Source organism: Acipenser ruthenus, chromosome 13 (genome assembly GCF_902713425.1).
Source record: "Acipenser ruthenus chromosome 13, fAciRut3.2 maternal haplotype, whole genome shotgun sequence".
In the NCBI taxonomy this organism is placed as follows: Eukaryota; Metazoa; Chordata; class Actinopteri; order Acipenseriformes; family Acipenseridae; genus Acipenser; species Acipenser ruthenus.
Window position 1 is genome coordinate 35,736,513 of NC_081201.1, and position 25,171 is coordinate 35,761,683.

General features: G+C 34.9%; 1 protein-coding gene across 1 annotated transcript in view; it reads right to left on the reverse strand.

Annotated features, from left to right (window-relative positions):
• Positions 1-2,842: 2,842 nt before the first annotated feature.
• The window catches only part of LOC117418154 (transcription elongation regulator 1-like protein), a 46,637-nt gene continuing 24,308 nt past the window's right edge, over positions 2,843-25,171 (reverse strand). The window contains exons 6-14 of the mRNA XM_034030791.3: positions 14,839-14,952; positions 12,450-12,541; positions 10,557-10,645; positions 8,181-8,335; positions 6,607-6,676; positions 5,886-6,018; positions 4,917-5,006; positions 4,319-4,437; positions 2,843-4,004 (exon numbers count right to left, since the gene is read on the reverse strand). Of these exons, the coding sequence (XP_033886682.3) occupies positions 3,848-4,004; positions 4,319-4,437; positions 4,917-5,006; positions 5,886-6,018; positions 6,607-6,676; positions 8,181-8,335; positions 10,557-10,645; positions 12,450-12,541; positions 14,839-14,952 (1,019 nt within the window). The 3' untranslated portion in view covers positions 2,843-3,847. The remainder of the gene's footprint in view (positions 4,005-4,318; positions 4,438-4,916; positions 5,007-5,885; positions 6,019-6,606; positions 6,677-8,180; positions 8,336-10,556; positions 10,646-12,449; positions 12,542-14,838; positions 14,953-25,171) is intronic.

Here is a 25,171-nt window from a genome sequence, read left to right on the forward strand (position 1 = left end):
GAGCTGGTCTAACAGTTCTTTCCCAGGGTTCAAGGGAATTCAGCCAGCCAGGAAGGGGGCGAGACTCCGTTGCAATAACGCATTGACCCGGAAAGGAAATGACATAGCAGCCACAGATTGGAGAGGTGGTTGCACTCGTTTACCAAGGGGTCATGTGTAACAGCATAAAAGGGGACGGAGAATCGGAATCTGTTCCTTAATTTTGGTGACTGTATTGAGACTGGAAGGACCTGTGTTATTGTATTGTGAGTGTTTTGTTTTGTTTATCTAACTGTTGCTTGTTGTTTGTTAGACGGCTAAAGACGTTCCGGAGCTGTCGCCAGAGGCCAGCACCCACCTGGAACATCACTGCACTAAAAAGCACACTGTATTATATATTCACCAGGAGCACTACTGCACTCACTAAAGGATTGGTGACTGTGTATGTTTTGTCTGTGTGGGTCTATTTTTGTGAACTTGTGTGTTATTATTTGGGACTACCCCGTGCGTTATTTATACAGAGCAGTACCAAGCATTGGATACTGCCTGTATTTCGTTATAGTTTCTGTTGGTCAGTTTCGACCATTGGATTATAAATAAAAACAACTATCATATCACCAGAACTGTGTTTGTCATTGTTTGGAGCACTGCATCACCTCCACACCTGTGCACTATAACCCACTGTGCCACACTCACATATTAACAAATAAACCATCAATCAGAAATCCAAACAAAATAAAAACTTATAAAAGAAGTATGTGCACTGCACAACAGCTTGTACACTTCATAATGGCAGTAGCAGACAGAACAGGAAGGAATATAAACCTGTTCAGAACTAACAGACCTGTAAAATGCACATGATAGAAAACAATCCTTTCAAACCCACTTTTAGTCCCACTCACAACTGCAATCCCCGGTACCAAAAACAGAACTCTTGGTAGGTTGAAGTTGATATAGCACATTCAGGCATGCAGCAAAATTACTGGGAACCAACACAATCATACTGAGAAAGATAGATGAAAGTATGCTAGTATGCTGCATATCCCTAGCTACATCTAATTGTTTGAATTTGCTTAATGGGCTATAGCTGGGAAATGCTGCATTACTAATAAACACGTCCTTGTTAATATGCAAGTCAGGAAATGTAATCTAATCCCTCTGGTACAGGTATAGCAGCAGCTGAAGAAACTCTGCTTCCCTCAGTAGGAATTTGTAGCAGAGTCTGGGGTAGCAGTCTAGTCTTTAATGTGCTTTTTTCAGCATTTGAAGATTTATCAGAGATGGTCCAATACTTTTTAAAGTGACAGTTTCTTCCTTAAGGCAAAGTCTCCAGTGGACATACCGGAGAACAATTGATTTATAAAGTTCCTTCTGCCTTAAGCTGTCCCTTGAGCTCTGACTGTGTTTAACAGGAACATTAAGATATGGTCATAATTTCCAGCCATATTCTAGTTTATTATGCATCATGGGGGGCTCTAGGCTTCAACATTTTAATGCTGTTTTCATTTGTATTAGTTTTAAAAGCGAAGGCACTTGAGGCCATCCATTTCAGACATGTTGCCAATTATATTATTCATAATAAAATAAAAGCATGGCTGGCTTGTTTTGTTACACCCTGAATCAATCTGGGAATTCCTGTTTTGATAATCTGAGAATTTGGAGACAGAGGCATGGGGGTTTTGTTCATTTTAAATTGTTGACAGTATGTTTTGTTTCAAAGTCATATCATGCATTATCTGTTCGGTGTGTTGATTTATTGAAAAGGTAATACAGAATGACTGATTTTAAAGGCTTAATAAAGTGTGTGCACAGACACCTTACATTTTTTTATTCATGTGTCCTCCCGGAGTATAAAAGTACAGTACCTAAAATCCTTGTCATTCCTACAGCTATTGATTTGAAACATCACTGATGATAAATGCCTGTGCAATGAACTCAAGGAAAAAAGAAAAAGGCTTTTCTTTTTCTTATTCTTTAAATTACCAATCATTCTACATACTGTTAGTTGCAGGTGTTTTTCCATTTTGTTGAGGTTCTCACATTAATCTATTCCTTTTGTCATGTGACAATTCCTTTTTTTTTTTTGATAAGATTATACACCATCATACATGTCAGGATGTACCATATACTGTCTCAAAAATATTCAGATTTCTCAAAGCATGGTGTTCATTACAGACATTTTCTGTGCTTTACTTGTTCTACCTGGCCTGGTAACTTGTTCTCACAACAGCTGATTTGAAGGTCAAAGAACAGAGAATATCTCTCCTTATACAACAGGTGTTGAAAGATATCTTGCTGAATAACTTTTTCGTATTCAACACTATAGAGTGAATACCTTATTTGTACCTGGTTTCTTTTTGGAATGGTGAATCACATTTCCCTTGGAAACTATGAATCTACCCACTAATCACATACGTAATCAAACTGTTCCTTTAAATAGCCTACTCGTCTACTCCTCCTTGTAGTTTTTTTGTTTGTTTGGTCCCCCTCCTCCCCTGCCTCCACCTTGCAGAGCGCCTTGTCTAGGGGGAAGGTGACACAGAGTGCCACTGGTCCTGCCAGCTGGCATTAGTTATCATTCAATCAATATATATTACATCATAGTTCGGCCAGCGTATAGGGGCAGCTATTGAGCTCCAATAGGAGCTTGATAGCCGCCATGGGCCAAATTATATTACGTTTCATTATGGGCATGGTCATTTGTCAGATGTAATAAATAATTCTTAATTTCAAATCTTGTGGTCTCTTTTCTGGAAAAATAACACTGCACTGAGAATCAAAAACATTCTCTGATTTCAGCCTTTTCTCTTCATTTTAAACATACTTTCTTTTCCATACATTGCATTTATTATAGAAAAATAATACAACTCAAACGTACTTGAACGTGTGCTTACAATTCACACTACTCTATGAACCTTCATCTAGTATCCTTTATTCTGAAAGAAACAATATTCACCCCAAAATCCATAAATTGTGAAATTTCAATTGTTTACAGATTGTTTATATGATTGCTTTGCTTTCACCTGTTTGGGTGACAATTTGTTTGCTGAATACCGGAAGAGTTAAACTAGTAAATACGTTTTGGTATTAAAAAACACTTTGCAGTTTATCTGTTACTTTTAATTAGACAAATGTGGGATTCACAACAATTTTGCATTTCAATAAAAATATTTTACTACTAAATAACACAAGTAGTTTATATTGTACCTGTGAGTTAAACAAACAAACAAACAAACATCACCGCAAGTTCAAAACATTACTACAATTACTAGAATTTGAATAACCCCTTTCTATTACATACACACTGGTTGATGTCTGAACATTTATGGTGGATATTATGACCAGCAGTTTCTTGTTGTCCACACACCAAAAAATGAGGCAAAACACTGAGAGGAGTTGTTCACATTATGAAAACTCTTTTAACAATGCACTGGTAGACAGCAAAATGAGCAAAGCAAAATGCTGTTGTTTTCAATTGTTCTTTTTTTTAAAACATCGATAGTGTCTGCCTAATTACAAACCTATAGCGGAACTATAATGTTTAGGTTAATATATTACAATGGGATTTGCATAAGTGATACATCATTTATAGTGATTTGAATGCATAACACCGACTTTATAAAGAGCTTCAATATGAAACAGATTAAATCTGAGAACTGATTTACTTCATATCGTGTACAACTGAATCACACATTACCATTAGAAAACTGAAAACAGAGTGGAATTTCTAGAAGTTTGAACGTACTATGATCAGTTGCATCAGTCTCTGGAATCGCGATTGGGATTTTATAAAACAGACAATCGGATTTAGTGTTCTGCAATTCTGTCACAGTATTTGGAATCCTCTGTTGCAGAGATGATGTCCATTTCATCTCATCTTCCTCAGTCTTAGTCTGTTTTCCTTATCTCGCTTTTTCAAACTGTTTATAAACTGATTGAAGAAATGTTCCTGATCTTTCTTTTTCTGAACTTTTTTAAAACGTTGATCTCTGCCGTATTTCTCTGCAAATTCCTTGAATGTTGACCTAAAGAAAACAAAAAAACGAAAGCTTTGAACAAGTTGTCTGATCATCAGCTTCGGATATACTATAGTGGAGAAAGATACTGTAGCGGTACAATATGTTCTGTATTTGTAAAATCCATCACACTTAGCCAATCTTGCCAAAGCATAGTTAAAGATTAGACAGGTTGTTCACACATATCTTAGTATCATTATCTAGTTTATTGCTGTATCAGTGAAACAAATATTTATCAAAATCAACAGGAACAGTGATAAAAATGTTTAACTACAGTTCATTTTTATATAGTTGGACAGACATATGACTACATTCAATACTACCTGGATGTTATCTTAGATTCCTCAAGAAGTTTTCGAAATTCTTCTTTGGCCTGCTGTAATTTGCTTTTTTTCTCCTTATATTCTTCTTTTATTCTGGTCTTGACAAACTGTTCAAATACCTTGAGCGTGAATGAAAATATATATATAAAAAACATGTTTTTTCTCGTATGTTATAAATATATGCATACTGCTATGCTATAAAAACAATCTGAAATGTGTATGTGTTCCGTTTTATTTTAGGGGACAACTTTACACTCAACTGTTTTGTCTTTCAACTGGTTGACCAATTTTTTGTCTGATTTTACTATCAACTCACCTCAGTGTCCCTGATAAATTTTAAATATTGAGGCAGTGAATGAGAATTCAAACCCAATGTGAAGTCTATTGCCCTAAAAGAGCCAAGGTCAATTTGCATGTCTTTTCATAATTAAAAGTAGTATTGGATGACTGCAGAATATACAGGAAGCTATTTTTAATACCTACTTTATACTCAGACCAAGTAAAAAATTAATTAAATTAATGTACAGTTAAAACAAAAACCAGGAGGGACACCGACCCTCTAGGACCAGGGTTGGAGACCCTGTTTAATGGGTATTACCTGTTTCCTTTCTTCTGAATTCAGCAGGAGATAGCGAGGATCAAACACTATTTTGTGCAACTCTTTTTCCCAAGTGGAAAATGCTGAAACCTATAATTTAAATAGTTTAATAAATAAACACATATACAACATGTTAATATTTATTTTAGAAATATGTGTTACATTCCTATTTGACACACACATGTATTAAGCCTCTTTTACACTGGCACTGCTACCCAGGTCACAATCCCGCGTAGTGTGAAACCACATCCCTGGCTCATATCCAGGTTCCGACCCAGATAGAGCATGTCAGTGTGAAAAGAGAACAGCTGGGTAAATGGAACATGTAGGTCTCTAAACAAAAGATAATATTCTCAAAAACAGAAGAAAACCAAAAATACATGTAAGTGTATCTCACATTTTGAAAAGGGAACCAAGATTAAATTGAGGGAACAGTCAGGGAGTCTCCGCTGTGGTTACTTCACAACATGTAAGGATTAAGATTCACATGCTGTCTAGTTTGTCCCATAAGCGTCCTACCAAAAAGCATGTACCCTACTTGTACCTTCCAATTTGGTTGTAGACTTGTAAAATACTTGCTATAGGAGTATATATATATATATATATATATATATATATATATATATATATATATATATATATATATATATATATATATATATATATATACGCATTATCATTGCTCACGTAAAAAAGGTAATATTAGTATTTCTTGAACGGTGGTTTGTTTATAACAACTCCTTTGGGGTGCAAACACACAGAAGCCAATATATTTTCTAAAGTTTTTTTTTTTTTTGCACATACATATGCAAATCTTGTATTGATTTGCATTACTTAGCTGATATTTTTCTCTTCCAATTGTAATTGCTCTGCTATGTCAGTCTGCTGTACATACTGAGCTACGTATCACAGCAAACCTTACATGATTATATTACATGATTCTTTCAAGATTAGTTAGCTTTGACCGACCCCTCTCTCAAGAAGCATATCTCTGAAGTGACCGGTGCGCACTTCCAAAGGAAGGATGGTCCGGTGAGGGGATACTTTGAAGGGTTTCTCTGTATCTTCTTTCTCCTGCTCCAGCTCTACAGGCTCCTCGATTCTTATAAAGAAAAAGCATATACTCAATGATAACTGTAAATTATCCATCGGATTTGTGTATGCCATAGCCATCTCTTTTAAAACATCTTAGTGATATTCATGTTTGCTTATAATTGCCTGTTATCAAGTTGCCAAAAACATGTCATTTATTGTTCTAGCTGGGCTTATATATGAGCAAGCAGCAGTACATACGGTGAACTGGTTTAATACTGCATGTCCTTGAATACTCCAAAATAAGATAATCTATGAACTTTTAGATTGTAGTAATTATTTGCCATGTCCTTATTAGAACATGTAAGTGGCAACTACACATATCATATTGCTGTGAATGTCATCTCACACTCTGAATTTCTCATAATCACACTTCATTACCAACAGTGCTAGCAAACATTCTTTTTTTAACAGTTTAATAATTAATGTTCATACTACCAATCAAATCCTAAGTTTAATGGACCTCTCGATTTCTCTCACAGGTAAAAAAAACAAACAAAAAAAACAAAAAAAAAAACCTTTTATTCAGGTAGCATTGGTAACATTATTTTACACACTCTGATAAGCTGATTAGATAAAGCAAATGCATTGTACGTACTTGTTTCTTTTTGTTTTGGTGGTGTGCTCCTCATGTATGTCTTCTGTATGATAATTAGACCTTTCATCTGCTGTAAGAATGGCAAATAAAATACATTCATTCATTATGGAATCTAGTTAACTGATACAGCAATGGTTCACACACTTCATAACATCCTTTTGTTGTAAGATGTGTAACCCTATAAACATGGTATAAATATTATAAACCGTTAATGGCATAAAAAAGCTTATAGTTCACAATGTATATAAAAAGCAAAGGTTAGTGTATATATTTATAATTGTATTACAATACACTGCAATCCTGTGAGGTAGCATTACATGTATTTCATATTCATGACTTGCTTCTCATAGGACTCACACAATAAAAGTGGCACCTGCTATGAAGTGCTGCTATTGACTAAAACCCTGACTATTCAGTTCCCAGGAGCTAATGTTTTTATTGCTTCTTTCAATCTGTACTGTCATTGCACACTCTCTGTCCTTGTTCATTCTTTATCAATTGGCGCTGTGGATCATTTGTTGGCAACACCATGTCGAAGGCAGCAAATACACTTTGGAAAATGACTGTTTGAACAGTCAAGTTTAAATACTTTAGGTCATCTAAAAATAATTACCCAGTAACTGGAATAATACTAAAACTAAAGTACCTTTAGACCTGAAATACCAATTAAATAGATTGCTGATTAGGCATGTTCAATGTTGCCTGCTTTGCAAGACCTTATGCTCCAGTATTTATACTCTTAATGGTTTGACCTTGTTTAAAAAAGTGAAATCTAAATTAATTTCCAAAATTACATCCATTGACATTCAAAATTGTATGCATCACCCATGGTTGCATTGGCAATTATTCTGTGTATAGGGTTCAGCAAGACCACAGCATGAGAAAACAGTCACACATTACCTAGTTTCTTAAGCCACATAGAATTGTTAAAAGCAAATAGCTTTAAATACCTTGCTTGCTAAATGCTACTGTAATTAGACTGAAATACACAAAATATTCAAGCAACAAAATACATACCGATAGTAAAGGCAAAACAAACATTAAAGTTGCATTGAGAGCTACAATATTTACCATTTTATCTTCTAGCCTTAACGGCACACAGGATGAAAAACAATGCGTAAAAGCAAAGGGATACAATATTTTTTTTGGATAACTCGGGTCCTTGATTAAAACATCATGGAACATGTTAAATGTGCACCAGGTTGCAGAGGCTTCCCTATAATTTTTTTTTTTTTTCTGACCAGCTGCATTTAACATGGTAACTGATTTGGGCAGAGATACCTAATACAGAAAGCAAGGAAACAAGCATATCTATCACATGCCATGTCTGGCTGAGATACAGAGAACTTCCTAAAAAGCTTCAGGAATCTTTTTAATTGGCTGTTATCAAGTTATATAATAGCCTAAGGTTCTTACTGGAAAATTTGGCCAAATCTGTTATTATTAATAATTCAGATAAACTTACTACATTTCACAACAGTAAATACATGTATAATTGAATAATTAAATAACTAACATGCTTTTATGTTTGGATTGAGATTTTTTGAACACAGAATAATTCTAATGTCATTTACTTGGTGATGCATCCTTTTTGCGCTTGTGCGGTGGGTCTTCAATAATCCTGTTGAGGTCTCCCCGACTTTTAAGGTCAACTGGCTTGTCCCATACAGACAGTTGCATTGTGGGATTGAAGAAGAAGACTCGATCATCCCCAGTCCAGACCACACACCTGTGTATATGAACAAAAAATATACAAAAAAGATTTTCAAAAATTATATAGATATATGCATAAAACTCTAGGGGTCTAATTTAATTAAAACTGCAAGGATTTTTTTTTGCAATTAATAATTATTATCAGTGCCGTGAATAAAGTTCTGCTAAATAAGTAAATACATAAATAAATAAATAAATAAATAAATAAATAAATAATGCTGTATATGAATGTATAAATTAATAAATACTCTCCCAAAAAACTATGACTATATCGGGTGGATATGAAGTCAGGACCAAAAGGAGGAGCCAGTACTTCTAATCATTATTTCATGCATTGCTTGATAGGGCACCAACACTCTCAAGCACATTTCCTCAGCAAATCTCATCACCTCATGGCAGATGTCTTCCACAGTGATTATAGCCAACATGTATTTATAGCACTGCACATTGATTTACTGTAGTTATTATGTGCCGACAACACTAAGTATTGTAACTTGTTGGGTTTGCAAAAACATGCTATGAAGTGTTAGATTCCTCTGGCATTTCCACAGGCTGCTCAACACACAAGGGGTTGCTCAGAACCCAGAACCTGGTCAATACGCAGGCACTGCGGGGGCATTTCCCACCAGAATACAACCGCTAGTAGAGCCCATTCCCAACAGGCGCCCAAATCCCCCACCAGCTACCTTAGCATACAAACACACCCGTTCCCACTGGCAGTGAGGGTGTTCAGTGCCTCACCACTTGCCGTTTGTAAAAGCTTTGACAAGCAGACACAGGTGGCAGAATGGACTTATCATTGAAGCCTCAGATGTAGTTTAAAAATGAAATACATGACTCTGAATCAAATATTAATTTGTATTATAATCAAACCAACTATTTTAAAATGGCTCTGCACATGGGTGCATGTGTGTTTGGGTGTGTGGTGATGGAAATTGTGTTTAATTGTGTTTAATTGAGTGATTGTGGAATGTGGCCAGCTGGTAATGGAACAATTAGTTGCCAATTACCTTTGGTCATGCTCTATAAAAGAACAAAGGAATGAATGTTTGATGTGTGTTGTGTAGGAGAGTTAGGAGCAGAGAAGGAGCAGAAAAGGAGCAGAGAAGGAGCGGAAAAAGAGCAAAAAAGGAGCAGAAAAGGAGAAAAAAAGGAGCAGAGAAGGAGCAGAGAAGGAGCAGAGGAGTAGAGAAGGAGCAGAGAAGGAGTGTGCTGTGAGTAAAAAATTAGTAAGTGGAGAACACCAGGATAGCTGTGCTTGGGTGTTGTACTTGTGCTATGTGTATTTAGGAGTGTTTTGTTCAGACTGCTATTTTGTTCATGTGTGTGTGTTTTGATTGTGTTTGTAAACATTAAAAGTGCTCAACGGTGCTTAATTGCAGTTACTGTGTCTGGTTTGCTATTTCTGCTGCTGGCAGATGTATACATCATCCAAAAGGAAAAGTTATAGATTTCCCAAACCCCAGGGCTAGCTGTTAACCTAACATAAATGCAAAACAAGGTTTGATTTTGCAATTCACTTTTCTATTTGTCTTGGAAATATCTGCAGTTTGACTTTAATAATAAAGATTCATCTTCTGCTGTTCCCTTCCATTAATCAAGTTACTGTGTAAGCTGAATTGTGTTGCTGCTGCCTTAATAAAATATCAAACCATGCTCCCTTTTGCCAGTGTCATTAGTATTGCTGCTGTTAAGATGTTCAAAAAGGAAATTATATTTTTGGCTATCACTATTAATTTAAATAATACTTTAGTGTGAGATATTGTCCTCTAACATTTAAACATGTGCATTAAGTCCTATGTGCAGCTGTTATCCAGAACAATTTGTAAAAAAAAAAAATCCTATGTGAAACATTGGGTTGTTTAAAAGTTGTTGACTAGACCACTGCATGGATGGTGTAAAAGCATGCTGCATAGACCTTTTGTCACATACCATCTTCTCTTGTGGTGAATTGTTACATATGAAATAACACATAAAAAATGCCTTTTTTTCTTTGTTTTTCTTCAATGTATATAAAACGTTGAACTCAAAAATGTACCAATGAGTAATTTGAAGGTTTTGGAATGGATACTGTTATGAGTTAAAGCTTTGTGAATATAGCCCATCATCACAAAAAATCTAACTAAGCAAAGGGGGAAGCTGACTTTCTTTCAAAAGTGATGCATGACAATTATGACCTTTGCAAAACCACTGTTAACAAAATGTCATTCGAATTAATGAAAGATACATTGATGTACCATTGTGATCCGGGAACAGGAGTAGATGCCACAGGTCTGTTATCCTTGGGAGTGATGTCTTCTTTAATAGTTATCTTGCTAGAATCTTCCTAAAATGGCAGGGGATTTAAAAAGTCAGTTGAAACTGAACTACAAATCAATGACACCAGCAGTGTAAACATCTGCATATAACATACATAGGGGAAAATAGTTGTAAAAATGTAGTTAAAACATAATTTTGTAGTCATTTAAGCCTGTGGAGTAATGCAGTACTGTAAATCTATTCAGGTTTTTAGCAATGACATTTTATATCCACAAGTACAGTACATCACTGATATTCCAGTCCTTTACAGTTAAATTAATAAATACATATTGCTGTATACCCCCCTATCTTCCTGTCTTGACCATATTTGTTTGCCTGTTGTGTTCCCATTGAAACTACTGTTTTACAATAGGGCTAAACTCAAGGTGTAAGAAAATCACTCAATCTAATTTTGATGACCAGCAGTTTATGTATATTTAACCAAACAATAAGAATGCAGCTAGAATGACCTACATGGCTCATTGAGTGTGTAAGGGAACAGTCCTCCAAGAAGATACAATCTAAGACAGAGTCAAGGTCTTCATACTTGTCAGGGAGACGGTTGCCATGGAGTTATTAGACGTGCTCTGTAGTTCTTGCTATAGTTTTTTTTTTTTTTTTTAAGGTACTGGATTTAAATTTTTAAAAGTCTGCTGCCCCTCTGATCTCCTGAATTTAAGGTAGCTGAACGGGCAGGAGAGCAGAAGGCTAGCAGCATGAGCAAGGTTATTCCACACTAAACAAATGACTCATGTTTCAAACTGAACAGTCTCAGTCTTTGAAAAACATACTTCACTGCAGGAAATTAGAGAATTTAAACAATCAATCTCTTCAGAAAGAAAATGTAAATAACTTGTTGATACTCAGCATGCTGCTGTTTCCTTGGAGTTTTTAGATGTGACTGATTAATTGTATTCATTGGAAACATCAGAAAACTAATGTGTTTGTTTTGATTTTACCAACTGTTCTTTAAAACCAAAACTACAAAAAAGCATGTATTTCCTTGATAGACCTATTACATTACATTTTACAGGTTCTCAAGGTTGCTAAATGAAAATAAACTCAGAGGACAGACAAGGTGGAAACATGGGACCAACTTTAACACATTTGTTGGATTTTTTGTATTTCTCTTTTTTTTTTTTTTTTTGCATCTTCAAGATGATGTCCTGGATCTGAGGAAGAAAAATCGCCTTACACTTCAACTGCAGTGCATGCCTCAGTTTACAGAGTGTAGATAGGTCAGGATGGCTCTCTCAAGCGCATCTCCAAAACATCCCACAACTGTTTCATTGGGGACAGGTCAGGAGATCAGGCTGGCCATGGCACGAAATATGTGGTGTTTCGTGGCAGGATATAGAGTAGGATGTTCATTGTCCAGGCAGGAGCTTTTATGTGAGACAATTCTTACAAAGTCCAAAAATGAACATCAAAATCATAAAAATAAATAGATAGTATGTCGACCTATTACCCAGGATGACCCAAAAAGTCAGCTAAGTCGACTTACTTTCATTGGGGTCCTGTTGAAATGAAATGGATGAAAACCATATATAAGAAGAAATGACATATTGAAATGAAAATGTTATAATATGGGTCACATGGGCATTCAGGAAGACATTGTTTCTTCCATCTGAAGTCTCCTATTAGATAAAAATGTATTTATCTGAATTGGGTGCAGGTTGGTGTCATAGAAACCTGTTCACTTGGAAATGGGCTAAATGCACTAGAATTAACTTCACACGCTCTGGGCTTAAAGGTTCAACTGCTTCACATCCCTCTGCCAGTCCATTATGCCATCTAACCACCACCTTTGAAAACGTGCTGATCTCACCCACCTCATTTTTGCTTTCAGTTGATTTAGTCTGCCGATCCGTATGCAAAATTAGTGTCCCCGTGCATAAAGTTGTATTAGCCTCAATGCTCTTATCTGTAAATGTAAATGGAGAAAATATTAACTAATAAAAAGATGACAAATTAAACAATGCCTAACTTCTGGACAAGTTGCTGCCTTTAATTTGAAGTTGCTCTAAAACCCTTTTGATTTGTTTGATTAAATATAAATCTAAACCAGAATTCTATTTGACCTGATAGTTGATTCTACAAATCACTACTTGAGTTAATCAACCACAACAGGCCTCCGTTTCAACTTGTTTCAATTGACAGATCTGCGGGTGTTCTGCAGGCTTTGGTTAGGATTGGTAAAAGGTTACACTGAATGGGACTATTGGTTTTAGCTGAATGGTTTATTTTTTTTATTAAGCTATTGTAATTCATGAAGCAGGCCTGCATACTAGTACAAATGTTTTCTGAATTATTTCACACAGGTCTCGGAAATGTTGGCCAACACTTGCATTGTGAATTAGTCATTATTCTGATAGATTAATCATACTGCAGGCTTTGAACCTGAAGTGAATATGCAATGTTAAATTAAACGCCAGTATCTTTTTTTTTTTGTTTGTTTGTTTTTTCACTTATTATGCGTTTGGCATTCGCTTTTTAATTCAAAACCGTTAAGTAAATGTTAGACCTGAAAGCAAAGACAACAGCCATGCAAAACTATTCTGAGCGACAAAAAAAAAAGAAAGTTAATTTGGTTCTTTTCACAAAGCATGACATATGAACTGATCACTTGCTTTGGGGGGGGGGGGGTGATTTTTTTTCTACAAAATAATCACAAGTTGACAACAAAATATTATGTATGTCAGCTATCAACAAGATTTTGATTAATATTTAGGTCTGGAGGAAAAGGAAATTATGAATATGGCATTTGAATGTGTCAGTGTTTTAAACCAGAGGCAGCACAAATCAATTCTATTAAGTGTACACACGTGCCACAGGGGACTTGTAATGAAGAACATACTGTAATGGCTACATAAATCATTATAAAAGGTAGACAAAAAGGACCACTACTTATACAAATCCAGTACAAGTTAAATCGTTAAATCAACAATATTTCATATTCAGTTAAGTGAAACAGACCTAATAAACAGCTTTGTGTGAGTGTCAGGCTATCCAAATAAAGCCTTATGAGTCCTTGTATAACTAGAATAATTCATACCATGTGAATTGGATTATAAGAAAGTGATACAGAGCCATTTTTTTTCAGCACGTGATTATCTGAATGTTGTGCATTTTTTAAAAAAGCATTGCACATGTCCTGCATGTAAATAGTCTTTGCTCTAAGCAGGGGAGAAACACAGAAACATGCATTTACTTTTAAGTTCTGTGAAACCCTTGAGTATTTCATTGATCTCAGCTGGATCTCATATGGAGTTAAACAAAGAAGAAGAAAGGCATTTACCGGTAAAGGGGATTAGATGGTGAACTGCTCAAATATTGATAACTGGATACATGTAAAATCTTCAGTGAGGTAAAAGAATATCAAACAGCTCAGTACATGGAAATGAGAAAATTCTTCATTGCTCTCTCAACTATAGTGCCAGTCAATTAATGTACTCTAGTTCTAATAGAGAGGGTGACAGCTGAAAGTTTATTGAGTGCCAAAATATGTCAACATTGGTCATTTAATTGGTTGATTTTTCTGTTTCATTTAAGATAAAGGTCATTCTGTTTTAGGGAGAAAAATATAACACTAAAATGAATGCCAAAAACCTTCTTATGAACCTTCTGCCTAATAAATTGACAGACTTATTTATCACCCTTTCCATTAACGTTCTTGTTTACAACGCCCAATAGCAGTGTTCCTCTGGGTGGTGCTGATCTAACTTTTAAATCACTTGTCTAACGCTAACATGTTTCCCCAAATCACTTCAGACTTTAAAGTTTCGAATAACAGGCATTCCTTTCAGCAGGTATCTTCAACCACAACAGTTCAACAATGTTATAGTCAAAGATACTATCAATCAATACAAACACAGATGTAGTTGAAAACGAATTAAATGCCTAGAGTATTACAATTGTTACATTTTTTTAAATTGAAAACTCAGCAATTTTAGTTAGGGAAATTAAAACATTACTTTAAAGACCATAATTGTATTTCTTTTTTAATTTAAACTCACTGTGAGTTTTGTCTCAAGCTATTATATATTTTGTTTTAAACATCTATTATAACATAATTGACAACTACAAATTTGTGTTTGTGGCACTCTTTTTATTCTTTCTGAGTAGACGAAGGTCTATGAGTCAGGCATATGCTGTTTTCTTTTCTCAAAGAGACTGTATTTTGTCAATGTGCCTAATAATGTATTTTTTTTAGTATCATACCTGCTGGTGTTTGATCTGTCCAGTCAGTAGCCATGAAAGACACAGCTGGAGCTGAGACTCCCGTTACCCTGGCGACTTGTGCTGGCAACTGTCCATCCATCCCAGAAATAGCCGCTGCATACAGACAATATAGGAAAAAGTTCATTTTAATAAAAGAATGTCTTGCATAAAACAGAATGTGGCATGAAAAGCAGTGAGCAAGTGAGCAAAAGCCTTCATCAGAGGATCGGTGAAGTGGGACTCAATACATTTTAACCACAAAGTTTTAAATGCAGGCTTTTAGCTACATTTTTGTGTGAGGTTAAGACACTCTCAACTACCAAGGGCTAAAAATAGTACTTTTTCTTTTTTATTCATCTATAGTTTGTTCATATTTCAAATTCTCTAATATACCACTTTCTGAATTGTTTCCCTATTTTATTCCCTATCGATTTAATGATATGACCTATTTTTAGGACGTTTTGTCAAGTCCCTTTTTATTAACGTAAAATCACAACCCAAGAACGGCAGTTAAAAACAATGAAAAAAAAACATTTCTTTTCTTTTTTTTATGTCATCTTTTTTCGCTTAAGAAATACCACAGATAATGCTAACAAAAAGAAATTGATTTTCACACAGAAGAACGATTAATGTAATTGTTCTTGTATTGTCCACTCTAACTACATGTCAAATTGCATAAGAATAAAAAGCACCAGATGCAGTACGTTTAATGCTTGGAATTGACAGTTTCTTTGAGAAAGTGCCATTGCATTATACTGTATATACACCAGGTATAATTATGGAAATGACCTGCGACTTCATATTCTCTTGTTGAGTGTATTCTTGTCAAACTGCAGTAATTTATCAACTGAAGGTTTAATCAGCTTTAACCAAATCACCAACCCCATTTTGAGTGATGTAGCCACAAGCTTTACAGATTTATCACCACGGGTCACTGTACAGTATGCATGAACTGATGCCTTGTTTATCATACAGCTCCCCTCTGTCTTCATAACATGCCACTGATGTTTTCAAACGATTCAAACGAAAATTAAATATTGTGCCGTGTAATGATATGATCTTTGTTTTTCCAACACCTCTTGGGATCAATAGACTGTACCCACATTTGCCCTTGTTTATCATAATAGAAAGCATTTGAATACATTTAATGAGCAATCAGTCTATGCACATTTCCCATGGATCTGTCAAGTCTCCTACAAAGTTAAACAGAGAATCCATCATTTACATTTTACTTTAAAGCCATTATTTAAATAACAAATTTGCATAAACAGTACTGTATGTATATTGGTTAAATGCCACGCTTCCAATGAATCGCAATCATGCTCTGCTGCTGTGATACTGGAAAGAGGTATTCCATTTACTCACTTGCAGTAGCCACAGTTTCAGAAGGGGCAGACATTACAGTTGCACTCCCCTGCTGGTCATCTTACAGAATGAGTCTGGTAAATGTCAAAGGCACTGGGAGTTTATTTATTGTCTTCTCACTATGAAACATACAACCTTTTTTTACATTCTGTTGTCTTTTGATGGACATTAAATTATTACAGATAAGTAATGTTTTAATAAAGGTTGTCAGAACTAAAGTAAATATCATGCAATTTAAACTATTTTAGAATATGAATTTAATAATTAGCCTTTTAGGTCAGATGGTCTTGTGTACAATGATGGGATGTCATTAATGCAAATTCTTACAGAAAAATGGTCTAGGAGTAAACTAACATGAATATAATAATTGTCTGGTCTTTAATGGTCTAGGAGTAAACTAACATGAATATAATAATTGTCTGGTCTTTAATGGTCTAGGAGTAAACTAACATGAATATAATAATTGTCTGGTCTTTAATGGTCTAGGAGTAAACTAACATGAATATAATAATTGTCTGGTCTTTAATGGTCTAGGAGTAAACTAACATGAATATAATAATTGTCTGGTCTTTAAGTACAAATTGCAACATTTATGAGTGATAATGAAACTGATAATTATTCAATGCTTTGTTATTCTCTATAAATTCAGCATACATCTTCTGATGAATTTGTTTAATTAGGTTTCATAAACATTAGTATTGCAAAGTAATTTATACAGTGAGATAGAAATATTTTATTCAAAGGAAGCAAGAAACATTGCTAAATCAAATTAACAAAGCAGTGACTGTATTAATAATAACAGCAATAATAATTCCGTGAGGTCCACCTTTTTATTAGAGATAATTGATTGTAGTTCTCTGTAGACCACATTTTGGAAACAGCAACAAGCATATTGAACCACATTCCTTCCCAGTTATACCAGCTGGAACAAAGCCACTCAGGTACAGTAGGTTTTTACATACTGAGTAGCTGTTGGAAGCAGCTGTCATCTCAGTTGGATCTAATAGTTCACCCTCGGGTACTGAGACAAAAAGGCACTGATTAAAAACTAGGGGCTCAATTAAGTCTGAAACATTTCCAGATTTATTTATTTTTTCTGGCTGATTTAAGATTGTTGTTAATGTTTTCAGAGTGATCTCATCCAGCTGTGGGCAGTGTGAGTCTTAACACTGCATCAGTTGTTTAGAATACACATGGCTAACAACCTTACAGCAGCCTTAATTGATCATTTTCACTGAGGTCCAACGGAGACCAAGTGGTAACCCCTACTTTGGTGCCACAGATAGACACTTGCCTGGCCTGTTAGATTAGAAGCTTTGAATAAAATATTGCAGACTCATCATGTCGAATCAGTGCAACCCTGTCTGCCCACAAGGACCCATACAATTGACAGGGCTAAGGTGTTGCTAATATATGCTGTGATGTCAATATAAGTATTGGGCATACTCTTCCCAGTGACTGAAGCTTAACAAAAGACAGAATATTTTCCGTCTCGACTGATTGCTAACATCTTTGTCAAGTGACTGATCCATAACAGCAAAAAAAAAAAGAAAAAAAAAGTTAAAAGGGTTCCATTAAATGTTCATTGGCAGCAATTTTAAACCTTTCTACAGTTGTGACCCAAACATCATAAGGGAGGGTTCAACACAAGAACTTAGGGTCAATAAACAGCAGATATTACTTAAAGAAGACAAAAGGATTTTGGAGCCCTATTAAAAACTGAAGCGACTTGACAAAAGGAGACAGGAGAACATTATATTCACAGATTTCCAATCTGTTCAGCTATTGAGTTGCTGGAGTGCCACAGTTGAATTTAGATACACTGATCCTTAGCCTTGGACAGTGCATTTGGAACTATTATCTGAAACAGAAATGTATATAATCCAGCATAAGGGCGTGAGGTCTGGGGGCAATATGGTAATGGCTTTATATATGGTCATTCAGGCAGATTCTAAAATCCAATTTCACATTCAGACTACTGAAACAATTGTCTTTAGATGGAAAATTCCCCACATCCTTCAGCAGTTTTGCTCTGAGCCAATATATCCTCTGTTTGCCAAGAAATCTCAAATTGTACTTATGATGTAATTTTAAAAAGGAATTGGGAACTGCAGGGCTATCAGGATTCACAATGCATGTCAATGTTCATTTATTATTGTACTTGCTTTACTTTTTGCCAATACTGAAAAGGCTGAAAGCACACTGGAGGATATAAACTGCAGTTCTGCTCAATTAATAAGTAATTTGTTTTTAAAAGTATTTTTTTCTCTTATTATATGGCATAATAAGGGTATTTGAGGGTTGTCTGTGCCAATGAATATTTGGAAACAGATTATGTTAACATTATTAATGCATTCAAATCTAAAATAGAGAAGGCTAGTAATAACAGTATGAACTAAGACATACTTTCCTGTCAACAAGAGATTTAAGAATATTAATTTAGAGTTATATCTGCAAAACCTAGGTCTTCCACACACATAATCACATTTAGACTGCAAAATTCAGTTCATACAGCAGTCCAATGATGTTATGAACTAAAAAAAAAAGCACCTTGTCAAATAAATGAAGACTGAAGTGATTTCTAGCTAGGGTTTTCACATTTCTCAAATTTGCCATATTCTTTCTCAGTCTAACAAAGCGCTGGCTTCCCAAACATTCCATTATAACACATTTTGAGCTAAGTTTGATCTTGTGCATGGAAATTCAACTGTACCATTCCCATTCTTCAAAGAAGGGGAGATGCTATTAATTGTGTAGGATTAAATGTTAATTGTTTACAAACATGTTTCCTGATTTCCTTTGGGGAGCAAGAGATCTGGGTTGAGAAACTCAGACTCTCATACTATAGGACAACCCCATTCCTGCAGTGCCTTTTCATTACATTGTAAATACAATTAAATTAAGTGCCTACCCCTTCCATATGCAGATCTAAAAACTAACCATTGCTTAAATGATTGTGATACCATGTGCGGGTTTCCGTGGTGCACAGAAAACAGGAAGCTCAAGTCTTGCTCTTTAAACTATGTAATTTTGCTTTGTGACTGGGTACAACAATTAGGAGATATACTTCTTTTTGAAGATGGTCAGAATATATTGATTACCAGAATAGATTGATTACCAAACTAATTTGGATGGAACTCCATTATTATTATTATTCCTAGGAACTTTTAGTTCTTTCATTTTCAAATTACCATATGCGTCTTTCACAAGAGCATGTTCTGCCTGAAAAGCAGATCAAATCTGGAAGAAAAGTGCTGTAAGCCTTTTTTTGACAGATTGAGGGGTCTAGTTCAAATCCAAAAATCAAAGCCCTTTGTGTTTCTGTCTTCATAACAAATATAACAATATTGAGTGCATCATCATAGACAGTCAAAGACAGCCTTGTGATTGCATCAGTATAAAATCTACTGCCATTTAAATGTACCCCATTCATTTTGAGCTTTGATGATACATCTGCAAATGTTTAATATTTTCAACTGTTTTATTCGTTCGTTTTAGTAGACCTGACAAGTAGGGCGAGTGTGGCTGTCTTCACTAATAAGAAGCTTGAGAGACAAATGTCCCCCAAGTTGATACTCCTGAATGATTTATAATTGGTTTCAATACGCAAAGCAGGTTCTCTTATATGTTTGGAGGCACAATCTTTCAAACCTTGAATGTGAAGTGCATTTATTTTTACCCTTTTTTTTTTTTAGAAATGTGATTAGAATATCACAAAGAATATATCAATGAAAAAAGTCAAAACAAATCAAAAATGTATATAATGACTGGATGTGTAAAGGCAGACGTTTGTGATGTGTGAAAGTGTGTGTACTGTGTATGTGACAGTGAAATAGGAGACTTCGATTTGATAATAGCTATTAACATTAACAACATTTATTCAAAAACAACATTAACAACATTCATTCAAAAACAGATCATAACAAAAGCAAAATAGATTTGAAATCATAGCATCTCTATTATGGACAATTACAATGACAGGCCAAATGGTCTTGGTGAAATAAACAGTATACGAAATGTTAGATAATGTTATCTGTTAGATAATAAATAAAGCTATAGTATGATAGTCAATAAGACAATTGCCAGTCACTAGACTGGTTAGAAACTAAATGTAGAACAGATTTGTGTTTGTCTGTTTTTTTTTTTTTTTTTTTTTTAAGGTTAGCAGTCCATAAAAGCATCATGTCACAAGTGATCCTCAAATCCCTTCTCTCCTGTATAAGGTATTAGTTCCTTTGGAATGGAAGGCTTATGTTGCTAAGGTGTATGGGCCTTCGGTAGAACCAACTTTATTTCTCTGGGTGTTCCCCCACAGATGATGGAGATGAAAATGAGGCCTGGGAACCCTCTGATATGAAAAATAGCGAATTCTGACCAACTCAGATATTTTGAATGGAAGGAATACCTAATAAAATAACCCTCTGTGATCAAATTAAAATGTATGAACGAAATAGTCATCAGTCCTGAGCCATTACTCCCTGTGGGGAACTCTCTGAAAAGGGGGATAGACAGGAATGTGTCTAGACCAGTGGTTTTCAAACTTTTTAGGTCCCATACCCCTTTCCAAATAATCTAGTCTACCGCATACCCCCATCTGAGATAGGGTCATAATGTACCTACAAAAACAGGAAAACATATGGTATTTTCTAATTACTAGATGAAGTACTGTAAATAGAAAAATGCTGTTAAAAATGAATGAAATAAAATACAATTAGTTAACCACTGTGCAAATGCACCAACTGAAAATGCCATGTAAAATTCTTTCAAAATCCAGACTCCAAATAAGAGTGCCGAAAGTCAAAATTAAGAGTCCAAAAACAGGTTATGCTTCTGAAAAGATTCCAATTTAAAACACAATCAAAAAGCAGTGTAGAGAAAACAGATTTTTTTTTTAATTAAAAAATATAGAATTTTTAATCATTGAACACTTGAGCTGAGACAATGTAAAATGCTATGTGTTTGTGCAGTATCGAATCCAGCCAGAATAAGCACATTGTTTTGAAGTGAATATTTCTAAATGGGATATTTAGATCAGGCAGTCAAAAATGACTTTTAGCAAAATGCTTACATGCTAAAGTGTTCAGTACAGTAGTCTGTTCCTGTTTACCAGCTGAAAGACAATTAAAGCTTGTGTGATATAAACACACTCAATAGGCTGGAGTAGGGAATCAAATTCTGGACACTTTTCCCAATACTAGGATTTAGGATTTTTTTTTTTTTTTTAATCCTGCGATTCCATTTTTGTAATAATAATAATATTGTGCTTTTGCTTTTATTAATAATTACCGGTGTGGAGGCGTAGGGTAATGCACTTACATGACAAAGGCGTTCTTCAACGAATTAATTAATAATTGAAAAACACATAAAGCATTGTACATAAAGATAACAGTTGTGTCGCTCCAGCTCCAGGGCAGAACAAGTGAGTGGTTTCACTGTCTAAGTAGGGTGGCCCAGCTACCTGCGCCTCAATAAAGAAAGGGGCTTATGACCAGGAAGTTCCAGGTTCAATCCCAGCCACTGTCTCACTGTGTGTGACCCTGAGCAAGTCACTTAACCTCCTTGTGCTCTGTCCTTTGGATGAGACATAAAATCGAGGTCCTATTGCAAGTGACTCTGCAGTTGTGATGCATAGTTCACACCCAGGTCTCTGTAAGTTGCTTTGGATAAAAGCGTCTGGTAAATGGCTAAATAATAATAATAATAATGATAATAATAATAATAATAATAACTCAATACTGTTATTTAAAAATGTAAAATAGATAAAACACTAAACTGATTAAACTACGAACAGTGAACATTAAACTCAAAGTAAACTTACCTAGTAAATACTACACATTTTTTAAAGACACAATATCATACAATGAGAATCTTTTGATTTATTTTTTTTGCCCACAGACTGCAGTAACCAACACCCTTTGTCAGCAGATGGTTGGGTGTTTATAGAACCTCGCCCAATAGAAAGAAAACGTCCACCAGTAAGCCTGTTTTACTTGAAAGGAGATTCAACATTGTTGATTCGATTGCTAAGTTTCAAAGTACTACAACGTGGTAAAAAAAAAGCATTAGCCGCCATTACAGGATTTTTGAAAACCGCTGGTCTAGACTAATATATGGATGTCAAAGATGTAGATCTGGGCTGCCACAAGCATAACCAAAAACATGTCCTGCATGTACTCCTATGGTAAAGCATTGTAGGATCATGTTTGAATGTAATGATCCACAAGGAGTATCATTTTCTCATTTGAATCTTAAAACAGACAATGTAAAGAGAATTGCATGTATGGGGTGTGATTCAGCTCACCAAATAAAGTGGGGTCATCTGGGAAAACTGGAATGCAAAGATGGGAGACCTGCTACCAGAATTCAGGTCTTATGCACATACCAAATACTTAAAACTGTTACACACACTTGCGATGCTCAGCGCCCTATAGTGCCGGAGGACAACACAGATCTGAATGGCTCCACTGCAGACCTGCAGGTGCCCTATCAGCCACAGGGGTTGCTGGTGCGCAGTGTATATTATTATTATTATTATTATTATTATTATTATTATTATTTTAATTAGAAACTCAAAAATCAATGACAAGCAAATAAAAGGCGGGTTACAGTATAACATACCTGCATACAAGGGGAAATCAGCACTTTAGTTTCATTTGAGTTTTCTATTTATTTATTTATTTATTTATTTGTTTGTTTGTTTGTTTGTTTTAGGGTACTATGATTTATAAACAGTAAGTTATTTTTCTATCACAAGTCTAAAAAATGGCTTTGATGGCTATTATTATTATTATTATTATTATTATTATTATTATTATATTTTAATCCGTCACGTGCATGTTATAAACAAAGGTAATGGTTACAGTGCGTTCCTTCAGGCATCATAAAAAGGAAATTACTGATCTGTGTTACAAGACACAATATCATGAAAAAAGTCCAAATCCAATTTCTTTAAAAATGGTAATGACATTTTAATCCAAGGCCTCCAGCTAAAAGTAATAAAAGGCTATTCAGTTGCCAGTCACAGATAACCCTTACTTTATTGTTAACATATTCAATAAAGTCTATTTTTTTTTTTGCATAACTTAAAATTAGAATCTCACAGACATTGTATAAGAAAACATAAATGTAAAAGGAAAAAAAAGTAAATTAAGTTACTACACAAATAAAAAATGAATACTGTTATACATTCAAAGAAAAAAACACTAGATTTGTAAGTACCCTGGAAGAAGAAAGAACTTCGCTCCTAGTGATGATGTATGTTACTGGTAGGTCTGTAATGGCCCTTGGGAAATATTGGGCATTTCAGGAAGTAAACATGAACAGTGAAGCTATTTCTACAATCAATACACATGTAATCAATCTGGACACTGTCTGACACATATTTAGAATGCTAAAATGTTGTGATACATTCCGAAACTCCATAGTTCTTTATGCTAAGCAAGTTGGGATTGAATGTTATCTGTCTATTGGAGAAGCCTGCAAGTACTGGGCATCCTCCCAAAGTTGTTGTAAGTGATTTTTGGTTCACAATGCAACAATACCCTTACATTAGGATGTGACTTCCTTTGAATGAAACGTTGACCACGGTTCAGTCCACCATGTGGTATTAAAGATCCCTGACTACCTGGATGAATTCCCTAACTACATTACATTAATGTTTTCAAATACATTGCATTTCAGTGTGTCTATCTTGAGAATTAAAGTGAATATTTGTTTTATACTGCTGGATTAAATCAAGATGAAGATCCATGACATTAACCTTGTTATCTAACCTTGCATGGATGGATAGCTTAACAGGCAGAGTGTGTGCTTCCTGTGTTCACTAGGAGCTTCCATGAGGCATAAGAATATGTTTGTTGTGGCAAAGAAACGCAGGGCTCTAAATTTTACTCGGGAAAAGAAGAAAAATCTACAATAAAATCTAGTTAACAACAATAAATAAATACCGGTATTAAAAAAAAAAAAAAATTAAGCAATACTTATTCAATTTCAGTCATAAACACCATTTGATTTTAATTAGGAATGCCAACATACAACAATATCTCATAGGCTAAAGTAAAAGTAAAAATAAAAACAGTCCTGTGAAGTTCGTGCCTCCGGTGTGAAAGAAAGTGTTTAAATATAATTGTGTACATTATAATTGTGTACATTAAGAGTCCAAACAAGTATTTTACGAGTTACATTACATATATGAGCCGCTGGTTATTGTTCAATGGAGCGTCTTGCTGAGTAATACAATAACACACCAGAATTAACACAGGCTACTTCATATCTTACTCCTCAGTAAAGTTTAAAATATCAATAATCATAATTATCCTAATCACGGACAGTAACTTGTGAGAGTGTCTAACTCCAACGCCATGCTGTTCAATACATAACACAATGAACCACCTTCTCTCACGGGACGTTATCTAGAATTTATATGTAACTTACTGTTAAAGGTATGCATCCCAAAATATACTAATGGATCATTATGGTTCACTATAGAACATGCTGTATATAATAAGAGATAAATGTCGAGAAATATTTGTGCAATGCAAAACTTCAATAGTACATGTTTGTTCAGATCTTGCAAACTAACAATTTTCTTTTTCTAACCAACAGATAGGAAAGGTTCCAAAAAGTCCTAAAAGTTAGGAAAGAAACTTAGGAAATTAACAAGTTAGGAACGTTCTGTAATATGCTATTTCCTATCTGATAGGAAAATAAGTTGGGAGAGCATTTTCTGTAATATCAACTCTCCTAAACTTGTAGTTAGGACATTCTATCTCTGACGATAAGATAGGAATGTCACTTAGGGTGCTTTTGAAATATGGCCCCAGAGCTGTAGCAGTTCAAGTCACAGTAGTAAATTCCTCCTATCTCTAAATCACTGCATAATCTATTATTTCCTTGCAACATTTTAGAAAATAAAGTTCTGCACAGATGTTCACTTCAAACAGGTAATTTATTTCTAAACTAATATTAT